This window comes from Netta rufina, assembly GCF_964035555.1.
Source record: "Netta rufina genome assembly, chromosome: 17".
Taxonomy (NCBI): Eukaryota; Metazoa; Chordata; class Aves; order Anseriformes; family Anatidae; genus Netta; species Netta rufina.
Window position 1 is genome coordinate 1,591,979 of NC_140141.1, and position 12,885 is coordinate 1,604,863.

The 12,885-nt window shown below is 37.4% G+C and overlaps 1 protein-coding gene across 2 annotated transcripts in view; it reads left to right on the plus strand.

Moving 5' to 3' along the window:
* The window catches only part of TMEM132C (transmembrane protein 132C), a 228,386-nt gene that overhangs the window by 152,242 nt on the left and 63,259 nt on the right, over positions 1-12,885 (plus strand). For both annotated transcript variants that reach the window (XM_084297343.1, XM_084297344.1), the window contains exon 4: positions 5,280-5,463. In XM_084297343.1, the coding sequence (XP_084153469.1) occupies positions 5,280-5,463 (184 nt within the window). The remainder of the gene's footprint in view (positions 1-5,279; positions 5,464-12,885) is intronic.

The following is a 12,885-nucleotide window of genomic DNA, read 5'->3' on the forward strand; positions in this document are numbered from 1 at the left end:
ACATGTAGACAGACATTCAACAAAGATTTCTGTTTGTGTGTGCATCTTACATCATCAGAGATCTCTACACTGTTTTTATTAGTAAGTATCTGCCTTCCTTCTCCCACTGCACCCTGAAAGCCTCTGCAGCACTGGCTCTGTGGTTCTTACTTGGGGACTGAGCTGAGTGCTGGCCAAGTGTGACCAGTTCAAGCTATTTCAGCACTGACACATCGAACATCATTCTACCTTTTACTAGACCTCTGCAGAGAAACAGAATCTGTTTTTCATTCTAGCATCTATTGTATTACCCACATTATGAGTCTGTCTTATGTATGGCTTGTGATGATGCCATGTTTTAAACCCTCTGTGTTGAAGAGAGGGTTAAATATAGCTTTTGATACAGCCAGTCTTGGGTTTCCATGCAAGAAAAGTCTCCTGAGAGTACTGAAGGTTTGAATGGTCAGTAGTTTCAAAGAAATGCTTATTATCATGCTCAAAAAATTCTAAAATCAAGAATCCTGGTTACATTTGCACAAGTTGACATCAAAAGGGTATGTTTATCTATCCATCTGGCAAGATGTGGTGAGTTAGAATCACAGACCATTCCTGAATTGGAAGGGACCCACAAGGAGCATTGAGTCCAGCTCCTAGCTCCACAGAGGAGTTGCAGGGCAGTTTCTCCCAGTGTCTCTTCTGTTTTGCCTTTACTGCCTTTTATATTATCTTTACATTAACAGAAAATTTCTGGTCCACCTTCTTTTTCTAAAACTGTGCTCCTTAGAAGTGTTCACACAGCTCTGCAGCACAGTTTCCCCTATCCTCCTAGGTCAGTAATTTACTGCTATCCTATGCTAGTGGTAAATTAGGAAACCCATCACCAACTTGTTGGCTCAGCTGCTGTACCCAGTAAGTAGCATGTAATCACTGCCGGCTGCTCCTGCAAAGGTGTGGCCGTGGGTTCACTGTGCCTCACTTAATGCCTGTGTACTCAGACCCGGATTGGCTGTTTAGCAGATCAAAAGGAGTCCTTACTCCCCTTTGCACGTGCATGGTCCAATCTAGCCATGAATGATTAACATATTTATAAATCAAAATAAATCTGAGGAGTGAATTGGCCCAGGAGAACTCACAGTCCAATCAAATTAGACTCATATATCCACCCCACAGCAATTTCTTAGAAGCCCAGCCTCCATGAAGCTTCATTTGCAATCTCTGTGTGCTGTGTATTTTAGAAAAGCTTCATAATTACTTGCTGTTCCGGCTGCTGAACAGTTGTAAATGTTAGATATTAAGGAACTGCTGTTTCAATCAGTGAACAAGCTCTGAACGTTAAATGTGCTTCATGAGAAGTTTTTTTCTCAGCCATTACATATCTCTGAAGGCATATTTTTTTTCAAGTGGATGCTTTCCCAGCTGTTGATCATCTCTCAGTTTCTTGTGTATGAAGAGAGAAGGAAACTGATGGTAGTATGACATTGTATAAAGAGATGGGTGCGTTACTTACAAATGCAGGCATTGAAATAATTATGCAGGTCATCGTGAGAAAGTACCAAAAAAAACTTTATTTTGTTCCATATGTATTTTTGGCTACTGTGCCGTGTATCTTACAGAAGAAATATTTAAGCAATGTTTTAGAGAATTCTGTACAAAAATTTTAGTACTATTTTTGATATCTACCATTAGAGTCTGATACTTTGGGAAGAAGCCTGCCTGTTTGCTAGGCCAAGAAGATTTTTGGCTGGGATAGCCAAAGTGCTCAATGAGAACTGGAAACTGAAATTAAGCAGGTGTTTGAGGCAGTGTTGTAAATGGAAATAGCAGTGATTTCTTCTACAGAATAGCTCAGCAGTTATCAAAAAGACTTTTCATGTACTGAATGGTTTTGAAATTTAAAATTCACACACTGAAGACCATTTAAGACTAGAAACAAGTGCTATGGTTCTCATTTCCATTGATAATGTAATGATGATGCAGTGGTTTTCCTGAGATTTGGAAAATCACAGAGCGCTTCCTTACCCTATAACAGTCTGCCACATGACTTTGTGTGTGTCACAGCCTCTCCTTCATTCCTTGTATGCAAAATTGAGATTGCTATATCTACAGTGTAATGGAGAAGAGATTTAGAAGTGTCTGACCCTCAAGACCGTCTACAACAGATGGTATATAAATAGAGCATGGGCAATAAATCCCTCATTTTAGCCCAAGAAGATCACATAGTGGCAGATGTAACTGTCAGTGCTGCAGGAGTGATTCTTATAATTCTACATTTGGGAGAAAGGAAGCCAGTTTTTGTAAGACTTTCTTATGGTGGAGTTAAGTGCTTTTTAGAGATACAGGCTGTTTCTTTTTGTTCTAGTAAAGTAACATCGATGAGAATGCAACTAAGATAGTAGTAATCAAGTGTGATTTACATTACAGTTGTAGTTTGCCACGCAGCACTCCAAATGAGTGTGTTTATTTGTATAATAGATGAAAAATGTTGAAATTTTCTTTGATTACAATAATCCAAGTCTGTATGTGTCATAGTCTTATAATATAAATATAATAAATATAATAAATATAATAATATAAAATAATATAATATAAAAACCAAAAGATGTACTAGAATCCTCTGGGTATTATCAGGCTGGAATAAGACTAGAACCCTTTCACATATGAACTACAGAATATTTATATATATATGAAATATGGAATAAGCATCCTGAGACAGTAACTTAGAGAAACTATGTCTACACTGAGAGCCGACTAATCCCTGTCTTCTACTTAATCTCTGGAGCACTTCCCAAATGGAGAAGTGGAAGTGTGTAAGTGTGCACTGTAGCCTACATGAGGTAAGGTTCATGATGCATGAAATAGCACTGCCATACTGCAGGTGAGGTCAGGAATTATGTAAAACAGATGTAATCTCCTCATATTTCCTTGGACATCATGACAAAGATGTGTGGATACCTAGAAACAGCTGCTAGAGCAGGCTGTGATCTGTCCACATTGGAGTTAAGTGTGCCATCAAATGTTTAATAAAGACAGCATACCCAAAGTTTCTCTTCGGGTATTTCTGCTGGAGAGCTCAAAGCCAAGCTCAAGTGTGTGCATGCAGGTAAGCAGTATAGACAGTTGATGAGCAGAACTCCAGGCAACTCTTGGAAAATGAAGTAACAAGGAAAAATAGGTGGTATAAATCAAGAGCTAAGAGCCAGAAGGAGTTGATCAGCCCTCACCTATGGCAATGCATCAGGAATCAACGGGCTGGTTGGAAATAAGCTCTTTCCCGCCTGTAACTTCCCACCTATTGCTCTCTGGTCCTACTAGCAGAGTTGTGGGATTTTGTTGGAAAGACACACATTTCACATCTGCTCAGAAGCTATTTAGAGAATTGTACACTTTCTGATCAGGGAAACTTTCCAGACATATATTCACTCTTAGAGCGTCTCTGATATGTGCAAAAATTTATTCCCTATTTAACATAAGTGAAAGCACTGAGATTGTCAATCAAAAGTAAAACCTTTTTCTCTGTCAGTTACTAAGCATCAGATCTAGAAATGGTGAAAATAATGGCCTTTCAGGTGTCATTAATCTAAGACATAATGGTGTCTTTAAGAGCTAAATTAACGCTGTAGCTCAGGTGATTCAGATACCTTTGCATATAATCATGCTTTCAAATAAATTACAAAATTCAATCCAGTATGTATTCATTTTGAGATGTCCCAGAAGTGTGTAAACTACAGTTATCACAGTTGCCTTGTGTTTACAAGCTCTAAGATTTATTTAGTATGAACTCTTCAAAAGGGAATAGGCCAGTCTTGAGTTATGAATTGCTAAACCCATCCATCTATTGCATTACCACATAAAACCACTCTTTAAATGCATGGAGGAAGTATGCCACCATTGCAAAAGTGTTACAATGTCTCTCTTTTTACAGAGAGAAAAAAAAAAAAAAAAAAACAAACAAAAAAACAGCAAGACAGCAAGGAAATAAATGTAAAGCATTAGGCAGTATTAAAACTTTTCAGAGTAAGCCATCCAAATGAAATCTCATAATCAAAATAATAATTATCAAGGGAACACATTTACTTTCAAAGTAATCATGCAAAGTAAAGCACAAAACATGCCTTAAGTAATAAAATGGTGATTTCTGTTCAAGAGGTAAAAAGAAAGTTTAGCATTTGAGAATATAAGTGCTTTGTACATGATCAGTTCTTGACAGATTTTCTCAGAAATGGACCTTTGTTTATTGTACATTTAAAAAAAAAAAATCAGAGGGAAAAATTGAAGCTGTTTTTTGCTGAGTACATGCAAAGGCGTGACGAAGGTGGAAATGGGTTACTGAAGCTAGGAAGATGCCCATCTTTCCCTTACTTTTGAAATTATTACAGCATAGGGTTTGGTAGAAATACTATGCTGTGAAATAGCAGAACTTTCTTTGATATGGAAAGACATGTGGAAAGCACTGCAAAAGTTAATGCATATTTTCTGATGCATATAATTTTTTTTTTATTTAAATAAACTAGCAGATAGTCTAGCAAATTTCTTTCATATATTTTTATTTCTGATTACGTTAAAGAAATTTAAGGTGAAAGAAAGAATTTCAGCCTCTCCTGTTTGTTATTCAAATTATCTTACGTTTCCTGATGTTAGGATATATTTTACTTGCCATAGCTTTGTTCTTTCTGTTTGGTTTCAGTTGCGTGGGTTTTGAATATCCAGAACATACTTCTAAGCTTAAAATATTCTCTTCATTCTGCCATTTCATTTAGCCATGTTCATTTTTTTAATGGCTGCTGTGCTGCATATATCTACTTCAGTTACACTGAGTTTTGTTGCTAAGGATTTATACAAATTTGATGACAGAGATATACAATGAATCTTGTTTGTCTTTTTGTCTGGGCTAATTCTGAGCTCTTTGTCATCATAAACTACACTGGGCTGATAGTTTGTAAGTTTGTAAGTTTGTAAGTTTGTAAGCTGTAAGTTTGGCTGATAGGGGTCAAATCCATCTCGTAGAAGGGTTGAATTATACTTACAAAGATTATAATAAACATATAATGGAGTAAGTATATTTTTCTTTCATCAGACAGAAAATCCTGGGTTTTATTCCTCCACATAGTGTTCATAGTGTTCACCTGACCCATTTTGAATAATTTCACTTTGTATACTCTGAAGAAGTTGTAGATTGGAAGGGGACTTGTGTTATATCTGCATATAAATAGCTGCATTTTCTAGTAGCTAATGTGATTCACCTCATTTGCCATCCTCAGCAAAAGTAATAGCTCTTGCCTTTCCCTGTTTTCCTCTTTCAGAAGTAACAGTTTATTCAATGAGGTCGTGCAGATGAACTTTGAAATAGCCAGTTTCAGCAGCCTTTCTGGAACGCAGCCCATCACCTGGCAGGTGGAATACCCTCGGAAAGGGACAACAGACATAACCTTGTCTGAAATCTTCATCTGCCAAAAGGATCTTGTTGGAATTGTTCCCTTGGCAATGGTAAGAAACTGTTTCAGCATGTTGCTCCATCTGATCTGTATCTGGTCTGAGAAAACACACACCAGGCCTCAGACAGATTTGCAAAGGAGGGTTCTCTGCCCTGCCTCCCATTTTATAGCATTATAGGATGACTTGCTAAAATCATGCCCATGTTTAATAGTTCATAGATGTCACACAATTTCAAACCATAGAAGAAAGGGATGCTACCACTTTAGAAATCTCTCTCAGACTTTAAATCTTGAATTTTTGTCATGAACAGTTCCCTCCAGGCTACTAGTTGGCAGCACGCAGCCAGGTAGATTTAACTACCCATTTCTAATTTTTTGTTATACAGTTTGAACTTGCAAGGTCCCTTGAGTACCTTTTGCTAAAGAATAAGTTGCTTGGTCCTCAGTAGGCTGAGGCTGATTCTAATTTTGCTGGCCATTTCCCTAGTTGTTGAAGAGCCTGTGTACATGCTGAAGTAGGCTCTGAGCACTGATTTTACACATCCTGAGCCTCAGGAAAGGGAGAGGCACAAAACTGACAGATACCTAGAACAGGATCAAGAGTCACTTAAACAGAGGAACTGGAAGTGCTACTGTTACTCAATGGTAGAGATCAGGATTTGGAAGAAAAGTTAGACATATCCACCCCATTTGTGAATTTTGCCTCTCCTGTGAATAATTGTGGTGTTAGAATCCTGGCATCCTTTTCTTTGAACAATGTTCTATGGTTTGCAGCAGATAATTAGATGAGCATTATTTCCTGGAAGTCCTGGTCTTCAATATATTCTTCCCCTTTGAAGAGTGAAGCTGCTGCTCATAACTAATGAGGTCATGCCCAGCAATTTCCTGATCCAAACTCTGTTAAGTCAGCAGAAAACCTGTGCTGCATTCCAGATCTGAGAAGAAAATAATTGTCCTCATTATTGTTGGAGTTGAGCAGGGAATACATATTTGAACTTCTTTCTTCTAAAGGCTGAAAATGCGCACAAGGAAGTCTTTTCTAGTCAGGTTTTATTTTGAGAATAGGTACCTTCTGTAGCTTCCGTTACCAAATGGCAGACATCTGTCTACTAGTGGACTTAACATCTCTTTCTTGTCCATTTTTTTGAAAGAATTCACTAGCTTCTTTCTATATTCCATTCCTGAGGGAATCAAGATTTTCTTAATATCTCATGACAGGGTCTAATGCCTTTGCACTTGCATAAAAGGTTCAAGCTTTATGCCAAGACTTATGTCTATTCTATATTAAAATTAATCCACTTACAAGGGTTCTTTTAAGAACTGGAGGTGTAAATTAATGAATTTTGTCAGGTTTAAATCATATAAGGTGAGATCCTTTATTCCCAGCAGATGTACTGTGGGTTTTTCAAAGAGTTCAAACAATGAAATCATTAAACCTTTCTCTTTGCAAAGCTTTCTTGTGTTTATTTATCTCATTTCCGTACTTTGTGATAACATTTGGCTGGAGCCAAAATATATTGTGTAAAAAGAATCCAGTTGGGTGAGATGCCAGTGCAAAATTGGATTTGCTTGCAGGATATTAGTAGATAAAGGGAATTTTCACAGTTTTCTGTTAGCTAAGGCTGCAGATCCAGCCAGGGTGCTTTCTTCATTTAGGCATTAATCGCTAGTTGAGCTGATTACCTGGCAATTCTCCTGTTCAGAAACAAGAGCCACACTGAAAAGAGAGAGGGGGATACTGTATCTACTGAGAAGTCAGACCACATTCTTTATCTCAACTACACACTGTAAAGCAACAGCACATTATTGTGCACAGAAATTAGATCTCAGTGTTTATCAGCAAGTGTGCTTCATAAATCCTTTAGAGGGTAGAGAGGATTATATTGATTTAAGCATGGAGTGTTCCTATAGCAACACTGCTAACATCAAAAGTAAAATCTGTCATTCAGAGTTCATAGAGTTGGCCCTCTAAAAAAAAAAAAAAGAAGAAGAAGAAAGGGAGGGGGGTGTGGGTGTGAAGAAGGAGCCATTGCTATTGTGCTGGACTAGGATGTGGGATTTCCAAGATCTGATTGAGTCTCTGCCATTGGTCTGATGGGTGTCCTGGTCAGTCTTCTGGAGATGAAAGCAGCAAACCTTTGTGTGGTTTGATAATGACGTAATGGTTGTCTGTGACTCACAGAGTAAAGCATCTCTCATGTGAGCCATTCCAAATGCTGAAACTTATGAAACAAAAAGGATCTTTTATCCTTTATTGGCCTATGACTGAGTATGTTACAAAAAGAAGATGAAAAAGAAGAGTGCCTTCAAAAGATTAGTGGAATTGATGCTACAATATTTTGGATTGAAAAAGATTAAAGAAACATTGCCAGTAAGAACTAAGCCTAAAATTTTAAGAGAGCCTTACAGATTTTGGATCAGTAGAGCAAGTTGTAGGATGCAGCTGCTGAAAAATCAGTAGAAATTAATCATAAAATCAAAAGAGAGGATTTTTGTAGAATCCAGATGCTGTGTGCCTAAGTGTGCAGCTAAGTAGTATGTACAAATAAGAAGCAGCAACACAGTGATACTGCTACAGTTAATGCAACAGTGAAATAAAATGAATAAGAGAAATATCAAAGCTGCTGGGCTGAGAATAAGTGTAACTTTTTTCCTAGGGAAAAAAAAAAAAAAAAAAAAAGAGAGAGAGAGAGATGTAAATTTCAGGTAAGTATATTTCCTGTGCTCAGAAGTTAATCTGAGTAATTTTGGAGGACATTTCACCATTCAAGGTATTTAGAGAGAAAAATGAGACAAAAAAAGTAAAGAAAATGTAATTCTAACCACTTCTAATGCTTTCTAACTCTCAAATAAGAGAATTTATTTATAATTTATTTAAGTATGTACTGTAGGTACTGTGGGGAATGATGCATCAAAAATGGATCCTCATCACACATACGTAGTACTTTATCAAAATGTTGAGTATGACACTTGGTGTAACCATCCACTCCTTGTACCTTTCATGCAGGCTGCATAGGGTTCTCATCAAAAGATGAGATTAAATTTGTTTTCTATATTTCCATCATTGAGTAGCAATAATTAACAGAAGCAAGACATCTTAAAAAGTAATGTCACATATTAGACCAACTGATACAGATGAAGATAGATGCTATTTCAGGCACACAACCCCTCCTTCAGATTCCTTACCTCACTTACTTAAATCACAACAGCTGCAAAATACTACAGATACTGAAACTCAGGCTTGTAAAATTCAACAATTAGGGCAGTTAAATAAGAAAATAAAAATATCATAATAAGCAAAATATATCCCACTGTTTGCTGACAGGAAAAATCTATTGCAAAGGTTGAACCTTCTAGTAGAGAAAATCTACTGTCTGAGTCATGTGCTATTCGAGCATTTCTGATTTCATGTTACTTGTCGCAGGATCAATTAGAAAAGTGCTTTCATAGGAGCTTGATTATCTGCTAAGCAGCTTTTGAAAACCTCTTCAATTAATCACAAGTAACCTCAGAACTTACCAATTAAGGTGTACAAGGTTGGTTAATTTACTTCCCCCATTTTCCTCAAATTTCTATCCTGTCATGTGCAAATGCAGCCAACTATATCGATTTTGCCACTTGACTAGATTAAAAAAAAAAAAAAGAAAAAGAAAATTGATCACATTTGTAGCATGCATGCACACATGAATCTCAACGAAGTAGTCTATATATTTGTGTTAAACACTAGACCATGTGTTAGAAAATCAAGCAAGAGATTTCTTCTCATGCTTTAAGCATATAATACAGATTTTAATACCATTAAATTTTGCTTTGGGATAGAACCAGGTAAAAGACTTATTTAAAAGTTCATTTCTTGATGCCAGTAAGGCACATTGGTATTGAAGGATAACTCCTTTTGGAAGGTAGATTGATGAATCGGAGGTTTAGTGTTTATGCAAGACAATCTGTGTTCCTGTATATGGAATTGCAGTAGTAGTCCTTAATCACATAGATAAACTCTTTCTGAATTAGTTTATCTCTAACTGTGACTTGCATGAAATCCAGGTATTTAAAGTGCTGAAGTATAAACCTGATGTCAGAAGCAGAGTTCTTGTCTGAATGTACTCCAAAAGACATTTGTCACCGTGGGAAGCCATGTAACTTGCTCGTCCATGCATTTTTCCTCTTTAAAATGACTCTAATACTCTTCTGGTAGGTCTTTCAGGCTTCATTCATATGACCCTATAATCCATTGAGAACTGCTTGCAAACAAATTCAAGTTGGAGTGGTTCTCAGGCATACGTGTGTGCGGTTGCTGCTGTTTCACACCCCACACACTTAGAAGCTTGTCTTTTCTCCCAACAGAATCAGTGGGTCTAATAAAAGATATCAGTTGTTCCTACACACCCTGCCTTTCTAGTGATGTAAACTGCATATTTTCTTTTCATAATAGTTGCTGGTTAATCCAAGTTCAATTTTTTTTAATCCAACTTGAGAATTTTTTACACAGAATACCCTGGCATACCTAGCAGTAACATGGAGCTGAGAGTCTCCTCTGCTTATCATTAAGCAACACAGTTCCACACATACTTTTTGCTATGTAGTGAGTTGTTTGGTTTCCAAGTGCCTTTCCTTTACATTCAGAACTCAGTGTAATGATGGATCTGCTGCAGAAGTGAATAGAATTCATTTCACTAGATGTCTAGCCATTTAAGACAAAGGGCTGTGACTCAGACAAAAATGCTTTTTGACATTTTTGTGTATCTTTGTTAACTTGCTTTCCATTAAAACACTGAAAATTTAGCTTGCAAGGCAACAGTTGTTTTATATACACTTATATGTATACCATTCCCTATGATAAAGATTTTTTAAGGTATTTCATTGCAATGAAGGGAAACTAAGTCACTATATTACATTTTAAAATATGGACCTAAATAAATAGAGTTCTCTCTGCACAGTCTGCAATTTCACACCATAAAGCTCCATCTATTTCAAGGTCATGGAAGTGCAGGATTCTCACTCCCATTAGTCTTTGAGTCTTGAACAATGCAGGAGACAACAGGCACAGCTAGGAGTCATACGGTTCAGGAGTTTTCCAAAGGGCAAAATCTGAGGCTATCTGAACACATCCATTTCCCAGTTTGCTTATTGTAAGCAAACTAACAGAAAATCTACATACTAAACTTTTTAGCTGGTAAGTATTGTCTCAGATAATTAAATTATGAATCACATCAAATAAATACTTTTAACACAAAACAAATTTATTTCATGTAAAACTATCCTGTTACTATTAGAAATACTAACAAAAGTAAAAATTTGTGGAGTTTAGTTACAGGACTGTGTTCTCAGTGAGAGACCAGACTTAAAATCTTCTGATGCTATGGCAGAAGCAGTAGCCCAAATCACTTATATGCCTACCATTTCCCTCGTGGTAGGTTACAGTTGTTTAAATGAGGGTAGCATTCCTTCTCTTTAGGTTTACAGTGGATATAATTTCACTAAAGTTTGTGTCATTGCTCTATATTTATACCAGATGAACTCAGGAACCCGCATACCTGCTTGTAAATTGGCTCTGTCACATAATGTGTTGAGCTGTGACTTACTATGCATATCGATCGATCTTATCAGATCAGAATTTTCTCTTTTGTTGTCTACCCATCAGGAAACAAAAGTGTGAAGGAAAAAAAAAAAAAAAAGAACTTTTGTACTATTGTCCATTGATTCTAACTTGGTCAGAAGATGCAAACAACATGAAGAACTTAAAATGGCTCAATTTAATAGTCCCTTTTAAGTCCCAGTCATCATTTCTAAAGCCACTGTACTTTTGATTCTAGCTTCTGTTTTCCTTTTCTTTGCTATGATCACATTCACTCCTACCTTTTGCAGGAAATGAGAATAGATCAATAAGGCTATCTCAGCTGGCTGGAATTACTTTTTTTCCACTGGATCAAGTTATATGTCATTTTCTATGCAGCACAACAGCATACATAATTTCCTCTTTCAGCATCCCTCATATCTGACAATGCTGTTGAATAGATTACTTGGGAATTTTTAAAAAGCTGGGGAGAGGTGGAGCCCACCAGCATCCAGATTTTTAAAGTGTTCTATAAAATATCTCTGCCATATAGAGATTGTTTGTATTTTTTGGCCAATTCCTCTGCCTGTAGTAGAGAGATATCAATACAAGGCTTAATATATATGCTGCTCAGCCTTGACAAGAGAGAAATCCTGTGAACCAAACAAAACTTTGCAGATCAGCCAGAATGTGCAGTAAAACAGCCAGCGACTCATTTACTGGACTTTTACTGTTATGGTAATACCTAAATGCTGCATAGGCAAATGACAGGCAGGTCAGAATCTCCTCTAGAAAATTTTCAGTCCACAAGTCAAGATGATGAAATTCAAGGTGTTCAAAGGTGGATAAACCGAGCTCCATGAAGGGCAAAGTATGGACACAGAGACACCAGACATCACACCACATTTACATCCTAATGAAGCAGGAAGTAGAGATTTGAGATCCCCCAGCCTGTCTGTCCTTGATGCTAATCCGTCGTGCACATTAGAAGTCTTCTGGTCATGGTCTCTTTCTTCTGACAACATGGCACAGTGCCGGATGCTTCTATGCTGCTTCTCAGCATTGGAACCTATCTAAGTCCTCATTCTACTGCAGATTTCTTGGTATTGGTTCATGGCACTGCATTGTGGGAATTGCCAAGCCTGGAGATTGTTTTGTACTTATGATATATTGGGCTAGATATAGGGGCTGCTGTTAGTATTGGCTTAGGTTTATGATACCAGTCTATCAGAAGAAGACATCTTAAGTAACAGTTTATATTTGAAATGACAGCTGATTAAAATTCTGATTGTTTAATGTAAACACAAAGTCAATTTCACAGCTGCCACATGCATGTGAGCAGAGACATAATAATGAGCCAGCAGAAACTGAGTTTTGGCCCCGGATGATAGTGCTTGAGAAGAACAGTCCGGGGCTGTGTGTTTTGATGCTGTGTCTGCTAAGGACTGTATTCATCATATGTGCCCTCCACTGCTGCCTTCACTGTCAGCTCAGATGTTGGGAAGAGAAACACTACTGAGCAGTGGCAGCAGACTGCTTTCTGAGGCTGACATTCTGTCCAAGTTTGCAGCTGAAACAGATTTGGAATTTAAAGGTGGAGAAGTTGCTATCTTGTAAGGCTGTGGTGTGAAATAGGTGATTCACCAGGGTTCATCCATGGCGCACAGTGGGAGGCAAGTGCTGTGCCTGATTCTGATTCTCCTGCAGCACTGCAGTTCTGCTGTGGGGGATTTGGATGAAATGGGAAAGGAGAAGGAAGAACAGAGAATGTTACAGAGTTCGTTCATGAGTTGCTGGCAGAGCTGGAGGAGGATTCTTGTTTGCCAGGTAATGCCTTCTCCTGTGAAAGTTAATATCTTAGTTGGCTTTTTTTTTCTTGTCTAAACTAATGCTCTTTCATTAGCTTTAGCTATCAATCAT